The sequence below is a fragment of the Oryzias latipes genome, chromosome 22, assembly GCF_002234675.1.
Source record: "Oryzias latipes chromosome 22, ASM223467v1".
In the NCBI taxonomy this organism is placed as follows: Eukaryota; Metazoa; Chordata; class Actinopteri; order Beloniformes; family Adrianichthyidae; genus Oryzias; species Oryzias latipes.
Window position 1 is genome coordinate 22395862 of NC_019880.2, and position 21874 is coordinate 22417735.

At 45.2% G+C, this 21874-nt stretch overlaps 1 protein-coding gene across 4 annotated transcripts in view; it reads left to right on the top strand.

Annotated features, from left to right (window-relative positions):
- The window catches only part of atrn (attractin), a 143473-nt gene that overhangs the window by 13900 nt on the left and 107699 nt on the right, over positions 1-21874 (top strand). For all 4 annotated transcript variants that reach the window (XM_023951772.1, XM_023951771.1, XM_023951773.1 and 1 more), the window contains exons 5-10: positions 3385-3581; positions 13833-14001; positions 14909-14999; positions 19989-20238; positions 20323-20506; positions 20751-20905. In XM_023951772.1, the coding sequence (XP_023807540.1) occupies positions 3385-3581; positions 13833-14001; positions 14909-14999; positions 19989-20238; positions 20323-20506; positions 20751-20905 (1046 nt within the window). The remainder of the gene's footprint in view (positions 1-3384; positions 3582-13832; positions 14002-14908; positions 15000-19988; positions 20239-20322; positions 20507-20750; positions 20906-21874) is intronic.

Below are 21874 nucleotides of genomic sequence, written 5' to 3' on the forward strand. Positions count from 1 at the left end.
AAAACTGCGTCTTAGAAAACGACACGTTTTTTTTTTGGCGCAAAAAACTACATGAAAGAGGCTGCAGGATATGAGGAAAACTCATGATTTGCTATATTAGTGGTCAATATTGCCATGGCGATATAACATAACTTGCGATAAAATGAACAAATAACAAAAAAACAAAAGCGTAATTTCCATTTCACTGCAACAGTTTGATTTACATAAGAGTCAACATAATTGGAATTCTACTCCAAATGACCCTCGTCTACATAGGAGGCGAGCATCTAACTTAAAAGGGCTCCATCCGATTGGCAAATGCAAAAAGTGATTTATTTGATTCATTCAATACTTCAAGCTGCCATAAGATTTATTGCAATTTTTGACGACTTTTGCGATATGCGTATTAGACAGCTTGAAATTGTGATATTGATAAATTTGCAATTTATTGTGCAGGCCTAATCCTAATTAAAAGACTACTGAGAACACTTTCACAATAGATAAGACGATAATGGGAGTAGGAATTTAAAAAAACTGAAACAATAGACCTCGTTTTGACAATCTAAGAAAACATCTCCACAAATGGGAATATCCTACTGTAAGCAGATTAATCTGAAGATCATTATTAGAAACTGAATATAAGTAAAGGAGAATTCAAACTCAGTCAGCTGAGGGCTTTGTTTTGTTTTTTGTTGCCATGGAAACCTGATGGAACTAATGGAGAAACGGTCAAATGAGAATGTAGTGACCATGCTCCCCCCCTAGACTTCAAACCATCAGGCTCCAATGTAAACTGAGAGGAAGACGTCGGTCTCTGTGTGGAACGTCTTGGTTTACTTCTCTTCTGGAGAAAAAGAGAAATGAACATGTCATCGCTGTGGTTTCCATTTTTAGTTCCCAGCTGAACCTGTGAGAACTCTGTGTGAACTCCAGAACCAATTCCTACCCTCTAATCTGTGACCTTTTCACTTCAACATGAAGCAGATGAGGCCTTTTTATCAGCTCTGCGTAATAATACTCAAAACCGAGCTTCACCTTATTTATGTCTTCTGGGACACTTTCTTCATATTTAATGTTCACGAGGAAACACGGAACATGTTGTTAAGGTTTAAATGATGTCATGGTGTGTCTGAATTGCTGCTCAGTGCCTGTTTTTGGTTTTGTTCTATTGAAGCAAACCACGCTGCTGACCCCCCCCCCCCCCCCTTCCTGCCCAACCATTATCCGGTTCAGACAATAAACTACAGTTAGTGCAATAAAGTTCATAGTGTCTGTAGTTCACTGACTTCTTGGTTCTTTTGCTATCAGACACAGGTTACGTTTGACATGTTTCAGAGGACATTTTCCGTCTTCGTGACGAAGAAGGAAGATGTCCTTTGAAACATGTCGGGTATGTTATGTTATGTTGATGACCCCCCCCCCACACACACACACAAAATGCCTCGGCGGCTGCGTCGCAAATGAATACAATTACAACGCAGTATTTATTAACAAATAACAGTAACAACTAACTGCTACCTATCTAACTAATGAACTAACCATATAGGTGTTGTAGAATGACTGTGTGTGTGTGTGTCAGCGCGCTGCGTGTGTTGGGGGTGCGTGTTAATTCTTCTGCAGTGGACCGCTCTGGAGCTGCACGCGAGCCTTCACCTGTGCTTTCTGGTACAGAGAATATTATATATTGCCCAGTAATAAACAGACTGCAGACACTTTGTCACCTTTCTGGTAGCCGTGAGCCTGACACCCATGAAGAAGAATGCCTTTGTTTATACAGACACGTAACTTTGCGTTGCACAAAATAGTTCCGCAAACAAAGCATGTACCGGTAGTGATATTCATGGAAATCTAACAGTGCATGTTCATGTTTAATGTAACAGAGTGAAGGAGAACAGTAATACCCCCCCAAACACAAAATCCTCAGGCGGGGGGCCGTGTCGCGCACTCAAGAACGCACGCAGCATGTAATGGAAATGAATACAATGGAAATGAATAATTAGAACGCAGTAAATTTGTCGTATTTCCTCGCGAGAGGGAAACTTCTGTTGTAGAATGAGGATGTGTGTGTGTTTCTGAAACCGCACAGGTGTGTGTGTGTGCGTGTGTGTGAGTGTGTGTGTGAGAAGAGGGAGCATGTGCAGCGTAGATGGAGTGGGAGGCGCGGCGCAGGGAGTGAAGGAGAACAGTAATAAAAGGTTTCCCCCAGAAACCTGTGAAGTCTGAACACAGGACTAGCAGAAAAAGTAAATTATCAGCAAAGATGAATGTGTTTTATGTGTTTCTTATAGTTCCATCACGCACCATTTGTAGAACTTTAAAAAAAAGAAAACTTTCAAAAAAAAGAAAAGTGCGGTGATGGTTGATGCGGTTATCGTCACACCCCTATCAACCGCCTCATCTTTTGCCCCAAACCCTTGAAACTCATTTGCAGTGTAATGACATGGTGGTTCTTTTAATGCTTTAAGCATCCAGATTGTCCCACTGAGAGCTAAACCCAAAGAAACTTCATCTGAGTCTCTGCATATTTACCACTTTAGCTTCTGTTTTCTATGTTCTTCAGATAGTCTGTTTCCGTTGAGCTTTAATGTCATGAAGTCAGACAGCAGTAGGTTGTGCTCATGTTATAAACACTGTCCCACTGTTTGGAAAATACTAAAATAAAATGTTTTACTTATCCAGGTGAACATTTGGAAGAGGTTTCATCTCAAAAAGGAACCTGTGCTGGATCAATCCAGTGCTTTTGTTGCAGTTCTGCTTTTGTGTGGCTTTGCTGCACATCTGGAGATAGAGAAGCATGTGGAAGAGGAGAACTTCAACCTCTGCTTCTATGTCTTTCTCTTTTTTTTTTTTTTTAACTTGTCCTGTCCAACAGCTAGGCAGACAGATGAGAGCTGAGGGCCTCTTGGGTTGGACATATTTTACTTTAACAAGAGGGGTTATTAATCTTCGGACAAACAAAAGGTATGTCTGAATAAACCCCTTTTGTAATTGAGGCCAAACTTTATTAATTTCAAACATGTCTGAAAATCTTTGGTGTTGGACCGGACGGAAAAGGAAAGAGGGGAAGAAGAAAGAGGGACGTTAGAGAGAGGGGGGGGTAGGGGGTGATAATAGGAGGGGAAGGGGGATAAGACCATGAAGCAGCATAAAGCAACAAGTTTACTGGTTGTTAATCATTATGGTAAGGTTCAAATGTAAAAAAAACAACAACAAAAAAAAAAGGGCGGAGCCTGTCCACACACACACTCAAATGTTATAAACACACCTGTTAGTTGCAAAAATGTCCACCTGTCGACATGTACACAAAACAGATAGTGTTCACACGCATACTTATGCCTTAAAACCAACTAGTGTGATTTTCTTTCTCTTTTCCCATTATGGTTTCTCTTCTTTCTTCCGTGAAAGGGTCAACGCTTGTCCCAACAACTGTTCGGGGCGTGGAGAGTGTCGCCTTGGGAACTCGACGGCGTCAGTTTACTGCGAGTGCGAAGCCAACTGGAAGGGGGACGCCTGCGACGTTCCGTACTGCCAAGACAGCTGTGGCTACCCGGACAGAGGCCACTGCCAGGGCCAGGCCTGTGTTTGCGAGGCGGGATGGCAAGGTGAGCGGACAGTGCAGCAGCCTCACTTTGATTTAGGCTTCAGGAACACCAAACTCTCCTCAAAATGAAGCTGAGCCAGCCTGAAGTTGGATTTGCCCCTGCTCAACAGGCAAAAATGAGGAGGATATTGAGCCAAAAAGCCTCATATTCAGATTACAGAGAGGCCTCATTGTTTCAGAAGGAACCACTGGCCAGACTTTCTATCTATCTATCATAGATCTATCTATCTATCTATCTATCTATCTATCTATCTATCTATCTATCTATCTATCTATCTATCTATCTATCTATCTATCTATCTATCTATCTATCTATCTATCTATCTATCTATCTATCTATCTATCTATCTATCTATCTATCTATCTATCTATCTATCTATCTATCTATCTATCTATCTATCTATCTATCTATCTATCTATCTATCTATCTATCTATCTATCTATCTATCTATCTATCTATCTATCTATCTTTTTTTTTTTTTTTTTTTAACTTGTCCTGTCCAACAGCTAGGCAAACAGATGAGAGCTGAGGGCCTCTTGTGTTGGACATATTTTATTCTAACAAGAGGGGTTATTCATCTTCAGACAAACCAAAGGTATGTCTGAATAAACCCCTTTTGTAATTGAGGCCAAACTTTATTAATTTCAATCATGTTTGAAAATCTTTGGTGTTGGACCGGACGGAAAAGGAAAGAGGGGAACAAGAGAGAGGGACGTTAGAGAGAGGGGGGGGTAGGAGGGTGATAATAGGAGGGGAAGGGGGGTAAGACCATGAAGCAGCATAGAGCAGGCAGGTTTACTGGTTGTTTATCGTTACGGTACGGTTCAAATGTAGTACAAAAAGGGCGGGGCCTGTTCACACACACTCAAATATTATCAACACACCTGCTAGCCGCAGAAATGTCCACATGTCAACATGCACACAAAACAGATAGTGTTTACGAACGCATACTTATGCCTTTAAACCAACTAGTGTGAAATCTTTCATTCATTCAATCATGCAAACTATTAGTGCAAAGGTGAGCTAACACCTGTGCTCAGGTGAGTGTTTATGTTCTTCTAAAATGGATGGTGGAATGTGAAAAGAAGGAGGAGGAGCGCCCAGCCACCCCCACACCCATACCCCCGCCGCAGCAGCAGCGGCAGCCGGAATTCCCCCAGCGCCACACGGGAACAGGCAGGGAACAACCGCCCCCCGGGCGACCAAGACCGCCACCCAGGCCAGGGCCAGCAGGACCGCCGCGAGGCCCCCAGAGCCAGAGAGCAGGGAGGCGCAGAGGGAAAGAGAGCGCCGCCCCAGCCCAGCCAGGAAAGCAGCCCCCCGCCGCGCCGGAAGAGCCCAACGCAGGGCCCCACCGGAGAGGGACGCCCACAGCCCCAGACGAGCACCCCACCACCACCCAGGAGTTCCGGGCATCCCCCCGCCCCGACCCCAGGTACGAGCCAGGACCCCCCAAGGGAGACCCGCTCCGCACTCCAGGCAGCCACCCACCCGGCCCACGGTTGGTCCAGGTAGGAGCAAGGCAGGGGCCCGCCGCCCCCGCCCAGGAGGGGGGAACCCCGGGGAAAAAAGGGCGGCCCATAAGGGATGTTATAAATATGGCCCGACCAGGCTCGGCCATGTTGGAAGTTTGGCGGGGCCCAGCGCCCAGGGGCAAGGACCAGGACCCACCCCCCAGGGACACGAACACCCCCGGCTCAGGTGTAATATGAACCCCCCCACCGTGCGGAGAGAGCACCGCCGGGCCCAGGGAGCCGGCACCCAAGGGACACGGCCGCCATCGCCAAGGGGCCCGCACCCCCCACCAGGGACGGGGTAGGGGACAGATGGACCCAGGTCCCACCTTCCTTGTAAAATGTGTGTGCGTGTATGGGTGTTTGAGAGGGTGTTTGTGTGCATGTGTGTGTGTTTATGTTTGAATGTATATATTGAAGGGGGAGGGGTGTGTGTACTAAGGGGGGTGCAGTTAAAATTGGCGAGTAGGGCACTAAGGGGACATCTCCTGATTACTCACAGTGATGTCCCCTCACCCTCCACACCAAGGGGCCCTAAATGTCTAAGGTGCGGTTAAAATTGGCGGGTAGGGTGCCAGGAGGACATCTGCTGCTTGCTGGCAGTGATGTCCAAGCACCCCCCCTACCAAGGACCCTACGTGTCTAAGGTGCAAATAAAACCGAAAGAGGGGGGGCCCACTCCATACGGCAACCATAGGAGGGGGGCCACTCCCAAGTAGCCCCCCCCCAAGGCGCATCGCAGGCTAAACCCCCCACCCCCTCACCCTAATATGAGGTTATATAAGGAAGGGGGTAAGTTGGGGACAGCTGGTAGACTGTCCCCCGGTGGTCAAACAGCCGTCCCCCAGCCCACCCCCAGCAAAGGGGCCAGGGCCACCCAGCCCAGGGGCCCACCCCCGGAGGCGCCGACACCCCAGGCCCGGCACCACCCACCCCACACAGAGAGAGAGGAGCCAGAAAGCGTCGCCCCCCCCCGGAGCAAGCCCAGGCCCCCACCCCCAGACGCCGGCCCTAGAAGAGCTCTGGTCAGGCCTCGACGGGACCGAGGAGGCCAACCGGCCGAGGCAACCACTGATTGCCTCAGCGGAGACCCCGACCCGCTAGCCCCCCCGACCCGTACTAATAATGGGCCCCCCCTCCCCCCCAGAACGCCCCCCCACAGGACAGGGCCGACAAGCCCCCCACCCCACCCCACCCCAGACCCCGCAGCCGAAGCGGGTGACACCCAGAGCGACCGGGGGCCCCGAGAGGGTTGTCCCGTCCCGTCCCAGAGCCAGGGAAGGGCCGATCCCAGCCCCAGGTGCAGATGGGCAGCCCATCCGGCGCCGCTGGGCCCCCCCCACCCGAGCAGGGCCCCCCGCCAACCCCCCCCAGCACAGGCAAAGGGACCACCCCCCCAAGCCAAGCCAGACCACCACCCCACCCCCCCACCACGCACCCCCCACACCCAAGCCCAGAGGACCACGCAGCGCCCCAGCCCGCCCCACCCAGGCACCGGACCCGACCCCCCGACCAACGGAGCCCCCCACCGCCCCCGCCAGGCACCGGAAGCCCCGACCCCCACCCCAAACCACGGCAGAAGGGCAAGGAGCAGCGACGACCAAGCCCTCCACCCCCTAAGTCATGGAGTCAACCACAGGAGACCAGAGAGACTGAATTCTTTCAAAGTTACTTGAGCTTTGGGCTGACATTTTTTCCAAGCTGATATGATCAAACAGCAGATTTCTGTGTTGACTTATGTTTATATTTTTCTTGTTTTTCCAATTTATTAAAATAGTTTTTTTGGCAATACAAAGAGTTATGAAAATGATAGATGCTAATCCTTCTTCTATATCGATGGCACTCATGTCACCAAGCACACAAAGTGACGGTGAGGCAGTGATTGAAACCTTAAGCCAGACTGATAAATCGGCACATACCTGCTGCCAGAGAGCCCTGACAGGAGTGCAGAACCACAGTGCGTGCATGTAGCTGTCGGGTAGATTATTATCACAGTGCTCGCAAATGTCTGAGTTACTGAGACCCATCTTGAACATCCTCTGTCCAGTGTAGTAAATTCTGTGAAGAGTTTTGAGATGGATTAGCTGCAGATTTGGACTTTTTGTCAGTTTAAAGGTGTTTAGACAAAGTTCTGACCAGAAGCTTTCATCTGTGCTGATGCTCAAATCTGCATCCCATTTTTTTGTTGGAAGGGCAATATTGTTATCTAAATTACATAAAAGTTTGTATATTTTGGAGAGAGTTCTATTCATTGAAAAATTAATCAGAGTGGTAACTACATCTGGTAGCTTTAAATCGTCGTCTTTAATTTTATACTTTTTAGTAATACTTGATTTAAGTTGCTGATATTCCAAGAAGTTATTTATTCCATGTTTGTCTTGAAGTTCCTGGGGGGTTATGAATCTTCTATCAATAATTACGTGCTCTAGTTGTTTTATGCCCCCTGCTTGCCAAGCTGGGAAGTGAATCATTTTTTTGTTAATAAGGATGTCCGGGTTGTTCCAGATGGGTGTCATTTTGCACGGTTGAATTGATGATTTTGATATTTTGAGAAATTCCCACCAGGCTGTTAAGGTGGCATTTATATTAATGCTTTTGAAACAATCTTGTTTTTTAACTGTTTGGCTAATAAATGGTAGCTGTGACAGGTTGATCTTTCCACATAACACCTGTTCCAAGTCTAACCATGAGTTGGTTTCTGGATTATTTTTTAACCATTTTAAGATATATTGTAATCTATTTGCAAGAAAGTATTTGTGGAAATTAGGTAGTTCTAATCCTCCACAGCTTTTTGCAGATTTTAAAGTTTTTAGACTAATTCTTGCAGGTTTGTTGTTCCATAGAAAGCTTGATATGGATGAGTCTAATGTTTTGAACCATTTTAATGGCGGTTGTGTGGGAATCATTGAGAAGAGATAATTAACTTTGGGTAAGATTTTCATTTTAACCGTGGCTACCTTGCCCATAAGGGACAGAGGCAGGTTGGTCCAGCGTGTTAGATCGTCCTGTATGCTTTTCAGTAATGGGGTGTGGTTTAGCTGCACCAGTTCTGATAGTTTGGGGGAAAAGTAGATACCCAGATATTTGATATTTCCTGTTTTAACTGGAATTGTGAGTCTTTGTTCCATATTCCTGTTGAGTGGTAATAAAACAGACTTATTCCAATTAATGGAATAGTCTGATATGGAGGAGAATTCATTTATGATCATTGCTGTTTCATTTACAGAATGTAAATTCCTTAAAAACAGTAATATGTCATCCGCATAAAGACTAATTTTATGATGGCTGTGTTTGGTTTTTATTCCTATAATGCTCTCATTCTGTCTTATTGCTGCAGCTAAAGGCTCAATGAATATAGCAAAAAGAGAAGGAGAGAGTGGGCAGCCCTGTCTGGTTCCTCTTCCAAGAAAAAACCTGTTTGAAGTCTGTTTATTAGTTCTAACTGATGCATTGGGGTTGTGATATAATATTTTGATCCAATTGATGAATGCTTCTCCAAAACCAAACTTATGGAGGGCAGCAATAAGGAACTTCCAATTAACTCTGTCAAAGGCTTTTTCAGCATCCAGCGATAGTACCGTCATTTCCTGTTTTTTAATGGTGGCAAAGTCTATTATATTAACTAGTCTACGGACATTATCATCCGAGTGTCTGCCTTTGATGAATCCAGTCTGGTCGAAGTGAATTATGTGAGGAGTGATTTTTTCTATTCTCTGTGCTAGTGCTTTGCAGATAATTTTTACATCTGCATTGATTAAAGAAATGGGGCGATAGCTTGAAGGACTAGTGGGATCTTTGTCTGGTTTTAGAAGAAGAATTATGTTGGCTGAGTTCATGTTAGGTGGCATTGATTGGCTCTCATTAATAGATGTGACAGTTTTATAAAATGTTGGTGCCAGTTGTTCCCAGAATTCTTTATAAAACTCAGCAGGAAAGCCATCAGGCCCTGGTGCTTTACCATTGGGCATAAGTAACAGAGCTTCATGAAGTTCAGACGGCGAGAGCGGAGAATCTAAGTTTGTGATTTGATCCTCATTTAGCCTGGGTAGGTTTACATTATTAAGAAATGAGTCAATACTTTGCTCTGACGGATTGATCTGCGGTGTGTACAGGTTTTTATAAAAGTTTTCAAATTCGTTATTAATTTTGACCGGGTCATGGGTGACATTTCCTGTTTGGTCCATAATAGAGGTGATTGATGATTTTTCTCTGTTAATTTTAAGCTGATTAGCCAGAAATTTGCCAGATTTATTAGAGTTTTCAAATCTTTCAAGTCGTAGCCTTTGTATTTGAAATTGTGTTTGTTTATTAATGATGTCATTTAACTGCAGCTTTAAATTTTTCAGATCTCCCAGAATGTGTTCCTGTGCAGAAGCAGCATAAGCAGTCTCCAGGGTTTTGATTTTATTTTCTAATTCTAATAAATCTGCTTTCTCTTTGCGTTTTTTGTGCGTTGAATAAGAAATGATTTTCCCTCTCATGACTGCCTTTGCTGCTTCCCAAAGAACGCACGGTGGGATGTCTGGAGTATTGTTGAAGTCTAAGAAGGTTGCCCACTCTTTTTTAAAGAATTCAAGAAATTCCTGGTCCTTTAACAGAGACGTATTAAACCTCCAGGTTGTACCAGAGGGTGTGGATTTTTCCCTAGAAATGTTTACAGAGACTGGTGCATGATCACTGATAATAATTGGATGGATATTGGAGCTTTGAATATTTTTTAAAAGAGAGTTACTGATTAATAAATAGTCTAAACGGGAGTGTGAATAGTGAACTGGAGAAAAAAAGGTGAACCCTTTAGTGCTTGGGTGACATGAGCGCCACGCGTCGCAGAGACCCAAATCATTCATGTACTGCTTTAGAATACTTGCAGACCGCCATGTACGCTGGTTTGCTGCTGTGCTGAGTCTGTCAAGTTCAGGGTCCAAAACAAGGTTGAAGTCTCCTCCTATAATGATTGTGGAGTCAGAGTGAACTGAGAGTGAGGTGAAGAATCTGTGAAAGAAGGAAGAGTCGTCAACATTAGGACCATAAATACTCACTATACAATAGTCCTTATTCTGAATGGATATATTAATGATTACAAATCTGCCTTCTGGGTCAGTAACTGTATCCTTATGAGTAAAATTAAGATTTTTATTAATTAAAACAGCAACTCCTCTTTCTTTGGAGTTGTAACTGGCAGAGTATATAACTGGAAATTGTAAGCAGCACATAAGGTGATTCAAAGAATCTGATAAATGGGTCTCCTGCAGTAGAGCTATATCTGCTTTTAGACCATCCAGGTGATTTAACACTTTCAGTCTCTTTGGCTCAGAGCCAAGTCCACGCACATTCCAGCTAACGATGTTAAGACTGTTCATAACTGCTCTGACTGAAAAGGTGTAAAGCTAAGTAGTGCTTGTGTGCCAGTCCGTGTGCGCGTGCCCGCATTTGAGAAGCGCTGTGCGCGTGAACGTTTTCTGGTTATGTGAGCTGCGTGTCGCGTGCGTCCTATGAGAGCCTGTGTGAGGTGATTGCAGTATGTCAGCGTGTGTGTGCGGGATCGCATGTGCACGCCCCTGTGTGCGCTTGTGTGTGCGCGCGCCCGTTCCGTGCATAAATAAATACTTACCGAGGATGAGTTGCTTCCAGGTGATTTACATATAATGAGGGGGGAGAGGGGGGGGGGAGAGTAAAGGAAAGAAAAAAAGAGATAGAAGGGAAGACGAAAACAACAACAAAACAACAATAGAAACATCAGTGGGACTGAGGTGACGAAGAAAAAAAAAGACTGTTTTCCTGCGATCGAGGTGTGGATTATTGATGATCCGGTTTTCCATTCATTGAAGTAAGTTTAGCGGGTTTCTTCTGGGCAGCGCAGATGTTCTCAGCGCGGATCTGAAAGCCTTCAGCACAGCCAGGGGGTGATCTCCGGGTCCCGGAACAGCCGGCCGTCCACGTAAAGTTTGTCAACGGCCACAATCGCTCTCGAACCAGCAGCAAGATGCTTCCTCCTCAGCGGGAACAGGATCTTCCTTCTGCGGAGGATTTCTGCCGGGAACTGGTCATTAACGCTGTAATGCGTGCCTCTCAGTTCCCGTCCGCGGCCCTTCACCAACTCCTTCTGTTTGAAATGTTCGAATTTAGCCACAATAGGACGCGGGCGCTGGTGGTCGGACCTTCTTCCTCCGAGGCGGTGAACCCTGTGGAAGGAGATCTTCTGCACCTCCTCCTTGGGGAGCTTCAGGTGGACCTGTAAAAAGGATCTAACGGTGGCCTCGGGGTCTTCTCCTACCTCCTCTGGAACCCCCGCGACCACTAGATTGTCCCTCATGCTCCTCGACTGAAGATCCAGGAGGGTTTCCTTGATGGATCGGTTCTCCTCGGAGAGACGGGCGGTGTCACTGCTCAGGGTCTTCACGGTCTCTCTGAGGGCCTGGTTCTCCGCTGCGAGCTCCCGCACCTGCTGCTGGCTGAATTCCAGAGACTCCCGCAGACCTTGAAATTCTCTATGGAGGATCTCCAGCAGATTGAGGCGGCCATCAAAGCTGGAGAGCTTTTTGTCAATCGAATCCAGGATATCGCTCATTCCGCTGCCTGGAGAGGACACAGCCCCGGGAGAGTCCTCAGGCCGTTCACGCTTGGCGGAGGGGGTGGTGGTGGCGGTTCTGGGCTTCACCATGTTGCAGGTATTAAAACACTCGTCGATGAAATTCTCCAGGTCCTCCAGGCTGACAGAAGCTTAATACTCTTAACAGGTTATGTTAGTTAGCAGGAAATGTTTTAATATGGCGGAAAAATGAAACAAGATCGAAAATGTTTGTTCAAATGCTTACGCGCCGCCAAGTCGACTCACCACACTCGTCTCGCTGGGTCTCGCGATACTACAGCATCACGCGATCCTCAGATCGATCGATCGATCGATCGATAGATAGATAGATAGATAGATAGATAGATAGATAGATAGATAGATAGATAGATAGAGAGAGAGACAATTCCTTCACACGCAACGATGACACACAGCAACTCATTGAAATGTGATCGGATGAATTCAGGCTAACTAGAACAATTTCCAATGTCACACACGTCGCTTTCCTGACAATCTATAGTGGTAAACACTTAGCAGCCTAACTTCATCTTCTCCTTGGTAACCGCCTTGCAGCACGCCTCCACCGTACCAAAGTAAAAAGTGTTGTGCCTGATGTTGAGTCAGACGTTCAAAATTGGTGACCGTAATATAAAGTTTGAGTTGGTGAACTAACACGACAAGGATTGCAAAACACAAAACTTCCTTTATTCTTTCTCTTGTTGCTTTGTCCCGCCTTGGTAATTCCTGAACAATGATTAAAGAGATCTTTAGACACATGGTTTTGTTTTACAAGGTTTTGTTTGAAACAGGAAAGGCCGCCCGAAGGCAGGCTGGACAGAGACCAAACACAAGGTTCAGGACTCGGTCCAGACCAACAGACCTTTTCAGTCTGAAGGATGATTTGATGTTTAAGAGCCTCTTGGTGTCACAGGGTTTTACAGATAGACTGCAGGAACCAGCCGTCAGATTTAACTTGAAGTTCTGCCCAGTCAGGTGTATGACTGGCTACAGTCATTTATTTTGTTTAGCAATGATTTTAATGAAACATCACTTATCAATAGAACCTGATATTAAAGAAGTAGATAAATGGCTGTTTTTCTGCTGTGATGTGTTTCATAGACTCTCCTCCTGTGATGTTATGCTTGTGTTGCTGCTGAATGGTGTACTTTTGCTGATTGCTGTTTCTCATATGGGTCCAGATTTGCCCTGTGTGTCTGGTGACTCAATCAGACATTTTGATCTCCAACCCTCAGACGGCATTCATCAGCATCTGTCTGTAAAAGCGAAATGTTTTTAGCAAGATCAGCTTTAGTGAGCTGTGACAGACCTCACAGCCCTTTAGTTGCCTCTTTAGTGGCTTCACTGTGCTGCTCTGCACCAGCAGGAGCCACTGCCTCATTAAACTGCTGTTACATCCACGGCTCTGTTTGCTTATGACCAATTACACAGTTAAAGTTGAGGAGCAGGCAGTTTTCCTGGCCTAAATGACCTTTTCATGGTGTGTTCAGGGGAATGGCACCCTAGTTGTTACTTAAGTTAATTGTCAGATTGCAGCAAACTGAAATCGCTTCAGTCAATCCACCCTCGCCTTGAACCTGTCTGAGATTCTTTAGGTGCAAAGAAATCTGGTTTTCTGACGGTCTAAGGTTTCCGGAGCCTGTCTGTCGTATTTGGCATTTTAGTACTTAACAAGTCAGACATGTTGTCTTTCACTGTACAGCCGAGACCGACTTTAGATTAAAAGGATCTGTGAACTGCCCTCAAATACCCCGCCACAAGCTGCACACTTCAGAAGGCTGACAGGAAGGGGATAATCATGCTATTCCTGTCCTGCAAGTCGTTGTGAAAAAGTCTTGTGGGAATCTTTTCCCCCCATACAGGGCTGTTTCCGGTTTGTGCTGCCCTCATTGTTTTCTTACATAAGCGGAGGAAGTGCTCTCTGTTCCACTTTTAAACGTCAAGTGATGGCAACCACGGCCAGTTTTTCCCAATATAACTCCAATTTATTAAAAAAGTAACAAGCACTTTTCTACCCCTGTCAGCAGAAACACCAAACCGATACCAGTGCAGATGATCTTTTTTTTATCTCTACCTCTAGGGCATTATTTTATTGTAAATCTTTATTTGATCTTCTCTGTAGCCTCACCTCCATCTTTTTCCTCCTCTCAGGTCCTGAATGCTCCGTTCCTCTTCCTGCCAATTCCTCCTTCTGGAACCGGGTGGACTACCCTGAAGGCGGCCTGGCCAGGGCTTCCCACAAGGCCGTGGTGGAGCAGGGCCTCATGTGGGTTATCGGAGGCTACGTCTTCAACGCCTCCGACTATCAAATGGTCAAAGCGTAAGTCTGCTCTGCTGTGAGCATCCTTGGTCTGATTTGTGAGGAACGTCCTCCTGTTGCTATGCGACTGTACTGAGTCTTAATGGAAGAACAGTTTTAACAACCAGCTATGTTGCTAAGAATGATAAGAGGTACTAGTTTTCAGGGAAAAATCCCAGAATTGAGAAAATGGTGAAGAACTAGAGGGTGACAGGAGAAGAGGAGTCTCCTTACCTTCTTCCTTTTCATTTCTGGGGATTACAGAAGATTGTTTTTGGGGCATTACAGGGTTTGGTCATTCTCAGGGTAAACATTGACATGATCTATCACCACCCTGAGGTGCAAAACCCATGGAAATATTTTTCTTAGAGAGTCAGCTGTAGCAGTTCCATTGTTCAGTTTAAAATTCCTTTCAGGAGGACTTCAGCCTTTCTTCCACTGAGCAGTATGGTACGGTCCGGTCCAGTTTAGAATGGTCCAAGCAATTCAGATGAGGATTTTTACTTAAGGTTGGACCTTCACGCCGCATCCGAGGTGAAGCTAACAACCACAATGGTGGTCATCCAGCAGCTCATGTTTTGGTACTTTGTAGATACAACGCATTTGATGTTGCTTGAGACAAGACTGCAGGAGGTAAAGAGAAACACAGCCGCTTTTTTGGAGCTTTCTTTTTTTTTTGTCATAATGACCTTCAGCCAGTCAACGGGATCCAACATTAGCTCCACCTTAACTGGTTTGTTCCATATTACTATAGACCTACAGCCAACGGGGGCCCAAAAGTGGTACGATTCGGCTTAATGGGTCCATCTTATAATGGAAATGCTTAAAATACTGGAGTGGTCAGTGGAAACAAGGCTATTGTAGGTCAGCGGGGATCTTCATTGGGAGTTTCTCTGACATATGGACTAAACTTGTTCTCTCCTTGTAGGTATAACCTCAGCAGCAGGACGTGGCTGACCCTCGACCCCTCTGTCAACACCGTTACGCCCCGATATGGCCACTCGCTGGCGTTGCACGAGGTATGAGCAAAACGCAGAGTCCTCCAGCCGCGTAAATGGGGCCGGGAATGAAGCCATCTCTGCTCTTGTTCCTACAACTTTTGAGTGTAACATGGATTTGTGAGGTCTGAAAAGCTGCTGATGGAACAAAGATGAGCAGATCTAGAAAGATGTAGTCGCCCTTCTAAAGCCCTGCCTTGTCTGATAAGAATTCAAGGCATTCCTTTTACCCCGTCTTGCTGCAGGAGCTTGGACAATGGCACACCGGTGCTGTTTCCGTGCCATGCACTCCCTTCGGTATTATTATCAAGCTGCCTTGTTGACTTTGTGCTGGCAGGTATGTGTGATGAAATGGACTCATCACATAAATAAAGGCTGCTGTTGAAATGTGAGAAGGCAAACCGTGACTGCAGTGGGTCACAAAGTCTTCCCTTAACATCTTTCTCTGTGTTCATAGTAATTCATTTGTATCAAATGTAAAAAGAGAATGGTCACAAACATATTTCGGTTATGTGTAACGTTACCATGGGACAAATTCATTTGAAGTTTTTTTTCAGTTGGTTTTATCTCCATAGCAACCATTTTATTTTTGGGCTGCCTTGGAGTAATGAACAGGTCTATGTAATTTTTATAAGTACCGGCAAAAGTAAAAGTTTGGGTTTTTCTAGTTATTCCTAGTTTGTCCATATCTTTTCATATTGTTTCGCTCAGCTTGAGCCAATGATTCATGAATGACATTATCACAATATTGCAGGAAAAAATAGGCGACCAACAGCGAAACACCACGTTTGCGAGCTTGCCACTTCGTTCATTCATCAACAAACTTTAAATCCAGCATTTTTCCCAAGTTGCTTATCAGGGAGGCTCAAGGAGTTAGGAGGCAATAGATCAAAATCCCTTGGAGGAGTTTGATTTTGTGGACAGTACTAAAGGTTAGGGTTGGGCGATGTCCCTTAAATTGGCCGTTGACGATGTTTGCTGTCAACCATCGGGATGGACGATGACATCGTCGGGGGGGGGGGGGGTGTTGGGGGGTATTTTTACATTTTTCGTTCTTATATAACTGCTATTCGTTTTTTTGCTTTTTTCATTTTATTTCCCAACTAATGACTAATCCGCGATGATCCAGTATAAACTGAGGGAAGTGACTTTAACAAAAAAAGTAACAAACAAAATAGAAAAGAAGTAGTCCGCTCCCGCACTTCACTAGTGAAGTGGACCGGCGGAGCGCGGACTTACAGCTTTGTGTTTGAGGGGAAGGGGGGGGGGGGTGCTTTGTTACATGAGCGCTATGTAAGGGAGATTTAAGACTGCGATCCGTCCCACAGCTCTAGGGGTACAAGCAACCGAACTCAGAACCGGGTCTAAAAGTGTGTGTCTGAGCACAGCTCGGATCGTCAGCACACACAGCGGTTTGAGCTTCAAAGCAGAAATGTCGCTCAGTCCTTAGAAAACATTCAAACAATCACGTGGATTTGTGTTTCCAGTCGTGTCCCGACTAAATAAAGGCTGATGTTATTCACAGGATGCAGCGCCACCCAAAGCTAATGTTGTTAGCCCGTGTTAGCATACTGCTAATCCTGGCTTCGTTCAGAAAAAGCACTGACCACACGGATTAAAATTCAAATGATGAGCGAACAGGTGTTTCATAATAACCGTAACATTATTAAAGGCACGTTTAGAAGATCGTCTCATATATTACCGAGCTGACATGTCAATGTATATAGCCGCTCGGCGCTGTTTAACAATGTTTTGTATTGAATTGTTACATACAATAAAGTTTGAAAAAAAAAAGCCGCTCGGCGGAGTTTATATCCTTCCGTTTTTCAAACCCTACTGCGCATGTGCGAATGATTTATTCCGACGGAAAGTGTGACCTTAGTGAACGTTTTTATATTCTGAAAACATTTTTCTGGTTCCATGTACACGGTTGGATTCTAATCCGACCATTGATCCCATCAGGATATTTTGTACATGTAACCGCGGCTTATGGTGTCGACGCGCAACGTGGCGGGGGCGTGGCATCACGATGGTGGTCTCTCCATCGGGATGTCAGTCACCCATCACGATGGACGACTATATCGTCCATCGGCACAACCCTACCAAAGGTAGTTCTTTTTTTTTCAAATGGAAAATTCCAAGGTTAGAGCTCAGCAAAAGTTGCAGTTGCGGTTGTAGCCTTAGCCTGGTGGCGTTTGTGTGGAATTCTGTGAAAATCCTTTGAATGAAAGTTTTCATTTTCCATTTGTGCGAAAATGTGAAAATCTTCAAATTTCACACTTTGCTACGAAATGTCTGTGAACATCCCATAATAATTTGTGTGTTTTGGTGTCATTACTGGATTTTGAAATACTTTTTTGAACCCTTTATGAGATTTGAGCCTATTCATTTTTCACGGTTTTTGTAGCTGTGATGTCATCTTTTTTTTTTGTGGGGTGGGGGGTTTTGTCCACTTTCCCCCAAAATGTATTTTCAATGGGTACTATGTACCGTATTTTCACGACCATCGGGCGCACCGGGTCATCGGACGGGTGTTAAGGCGCCGGCATGTTAACGCCCCTTTCGACCCTCAGAGCCTCCAGAGTGGGTTAATAAGAGAACCAGTCTGTTCCTCTAGAGGAAACCTTTTCTTTATTACTGTTCTCCCTAACTGAGTAACACAAGCTGAATGGTCACACACTCACTTGCGCGTGCGTCTCCCTTCCTCCTTATCCTACATACTTACTTAGCAAAAACAGCACTGCCTTCAGCACAAACAAACACACTCATAATGGCTTATGCCGAGTGTCGCGTTACCTTTCCACCTGACTACACACACGCTTAGCGAACACACTGCTGCCTTCAGAACAGACATAAACACACACACACACACACACACACACACACACACACACACACACACACACACACACACACACACACACACACACACACACACACAAGCTTGTGCTGTGTGTCTGCTTTCCTCCTTCCTATATATGCTGGCGAAAACACAGGCTTACTCACACACACAAACTCTTAGGGCCCGTACACACCGGGACGAATTTTGCGCGCGATTTTCGCCGACGTTTAACGCCCCGTGACTAAACAAAGGGCACCAATGAGAGTGTGCACAATGACGCGAAAAAACGCCACGCGTCAAAGCGTCAAAAAAAAAAAAGCCTCGGGTTCGTCTTTTTTTTTTTTTGACGCGTCGCGTCGAAATCTATTCGACCAATGAGAACGGCGCTTTTGCACACGTGTCTGGAGCCTCTGAAGTTACAGTAAAACACAACTTGGGGGCGCTCAAACACAAAACTGCCTTGCTGAGCACACATACCAGCGAAGAAGATAGTCGCTGAGTTGCATCTACACAGCCCGGAAGAAATATTGACGGACATTCTTAAATATCCCTGAACCAAGCACCAGTTGGAGCAACTGGTGCTTGAAATATTCATGTTTTCTTTGTATTATTCTGACAAGCGCGTAAATACTTGCTCTCTTCTTCTGAGTGAAAAGCGACTTTAAGAAGCGTAAAGTTGTGCAGCGCCACCTTGTGTACAGGAGTATTTCTGTTTTACATTAAGCGCCATCTAATGACAGGGAATGAAATTCCATGTTCGCTCGGCTCATCGTCAGCGAAAATCGCCTGGGTGTGAACACAAAAAACGTGGCGAAAAACGCTGGCGAGTAACGGCTGGCGAATATTCGTCCCGGTGTGTACGGGCCTTTAGTGTGTGTTTAAAAAAAAAAACAGCGGGAGCAAATCTGAGTTAGGTTTGATTTATTTTTTATTTTTCCTCCGCGTAGCTGATAGCTGCAGTTCAAACAGGGTTTCAGCCATTTTGTAAACAATGTAGCCCCGCCCATGGCCACTAAGACTCATGGGAAGTGTTGATTCCCACACCATGAGTTAGGGAGCTGTGAAGAGAAGTAACACTCATGTTATACACATGTTATGCTTGCCTTGAGTTGCTCACCTCCTTCTTCTGCCTCCCTCAACATCAGGCGCCCCCTACAGTTTGGAGAAAATTTCTTTTTCTTAAATTGTCTTTTAAGTGCGCTTTGTAGTCGTGAAAATATAGTAAATGGAAATTTTTGTGATTTTTGATTTTGTGAAAGTTTTGGCTCAAATGCGGAGCGAGAAAGAAGCCTTCTAAAAATAGTCTGGTCTCTCCGGTCCAGGACAACTGTAGGACAGAACAATAGGCCGCCCTTTTTCCATCACAGCTGATGGTCCTCAGCTGTGACTAACGACAGAAAGACAGATACTTCCTCAAATCCCTCAGTACTTAAGGACAGAAGCATCATAGAGGCCACAAAGCCTCTATTATAATGTTATCACAGAATTTATTGGTAAATGTTGTTTTGTTTCCTGTTTCTCATCCCTGCTGCATTAACAACAATTGCAAAAAAGTAGGGTTTAAAAACCAGAAAAAAGTGACACTTTTCCTGTTTATGAAGCTGTATAGATACACGTTAACCCATGACACGCTTAGAAAAAAAAAGGCCCTTGAAATGCTAAGAGGATTTATCAAAGGATGCATGTCCGCTGATCCCTGGGTGCTATTTTCCTCTGGAAAGAGAGAAGCAATGAGGTGGCAGACTGCCGTAAATGTCCAGAGGTTGGAGATCCCCTGAAGGTGCAGACTTTCACGAGAAGGTTAGAAGTGTTAGAAGGTCCTCTGGTAATTGTGAAACAGGCTTTGGAATGTCAGGACAAAGATGCACACCACTGTCTGGGAAATCCTGCTTTTTCTAAATTAGATTAGCCATGTAAAGGACAAAGGTCTGAACCCATCCTTTCCATCCTTTCAGACATTTTTTTGATTTTTATTAAAAAAAACACTATTTCATGTAAAAATGAGAAAAAACTTTTTACAAGGAAATTTGACTAATGGGTTGATATTGAATCAAATTTTACTAGTTTAAATCGGGTGAAAACTTTGCAAATCTCAATTGAATCATTTCAGGAACATTTATATCCTTCTCATATTTTCTTTTTTCTTCTTCTTGTTTTCTTTTTTCCAGGGAAAAATCTACATGTATGGAGGAAAGATTGACTCCACAGGGAATGTGTCCAGCCAGCTCTGGGTCTTTCACGTCCAGAACCAAACCTGGGTCCTGCTTAATCCTCAAGCCAAAGAGCAGTACGCTGTGGTTGGACACTCTGCCCATATCGTGCCCCCCGCCCAGGAAGGGGGCAGTCACGTCATGCTGGTTCTGTTCGGACACTGTCCTGTGTATGGTTACATCAGCCATGTGCAGGAGTATGACATCAGTGAGTAAATGAAACGTCCCACCAGAGGCATGAATGCATGCTGCTTTGGGTTTCTCGGTAAAGATCTGGATGTTGACCCTTCAGACAGGAACTCGTGGAGCCTTGTGACCACAGAGGGCGCTCTGGTCCAAGGCGGTTATGGCCACAGCAGCGTGTTTGACCCCAGCACCAGAGCCATCTACATCCATGGAGGCTACAAGGCCTTCAGTGCCACTAAGTACGGTCTGGCAGGAGACTTGTACAAGCTCGACGTGGACAAAAAGAAATGGTGAGAGGCTGTTCTAGTGCAGACGTGGAGCAGATATGTCGTGATTTGGAGGTCAAAGAACTTTGGAGGATTGTCTGTTATGTTTGGGAATCTGAATGATGAAGTGTCCATTATCAGAAATGAACAAACTTAACGAAAACAAGCGTCCGATGCGAAGCGGAGGTTTTAGAAAAAGAAGCTGCTGTTTATTCTTTCTTTGTTTCTGTATTTTCTAACCTTCCGTCATGGCTTGTGTCTGTTGCAGGACCATCCTGAGAGACAGCGGCTTCTTCCGCTATCTTCACACGGCAGTGATCGTTAGCGGGACCATGCTGGTGTTTGGAGGAAACACGCATAACGACACATCCATGAGCCACGGCGCCAAGTGCTTCTCATCGGACTTCCTGGCCTACAGTTTAGGTCTGTAACACAGACACTCCTGTTGTCTGCTGTGTTTTTACCGACAAACGCACAACATTTGTAGACGAATCAGCTTTGTTTCTCAAACTAACCTGTCTCACGACAGTCTAAACCCAGCTCACGTTCCTACTAGTGGGTGAACAGTCAAACCCTTCGTGAATTCTGCCTCACAATGATAATTTGATCGTTTTGCATCATCAGCTGAATGAAGTTTTTTTTAAGTTGTAGAGCTTTATGTTTGTGTTAACCTTTTTCTTAACTGGAAAGGTGGTTTCTTTGGCATCTGAAACAAAAGAAAAGCATTTACAAAGGAAGTTGACACCCTTCGCCATGGGTCCCCAAATCCAGGCCCTTGAGGGCCGATGTCCTGCTGGTTTTCCAGAAACCCTGCCTTATTTGCTGCTGATTCCCTTGATCAGGTGTGCTTAGCCAATAAAAAGCTTCAATGGCAAGATGGGTGGAAAACATGTAGGACACCGGCCCTCGAGGGCCTGGATTTGGGGACCCCAGCCCAACACTATAACCCTCTATCCGCAGGTGTGGAGGCGGAGTCAAATGAAACTGATCCATGACCCTTTAACACCAGACCCTTGTCTCCAGTGTTGACATTCCTCTGACTACCATAACTCTTCAACCGTTTACACAATTAATGTGATGCCAGTAGATTCTGTCGCTAAGAAAAGCTGCGTTGGACTGAAATATGACACTTTACAGCAGTGAACTGCTAACCAATCAGCTGACCGTGTTGTGGAGAAAAGCGCCTTTTTGAGGTTATGCAACACTTTACTTTGTTTCATATCACCACAAAGCCAACAGGCGAAGCTGCTTTTCTCCGTATTGGAATCAGCTGAATTATATTGACTGCGTGAACGGTCAAAGATTTACGGTACGTCAAAGTGTGAGAGTGGTTTAGGCTCCGGTGTTAATGACAAAGCAACCATAACTGGGTCAAAACTTCTATAAATGGTC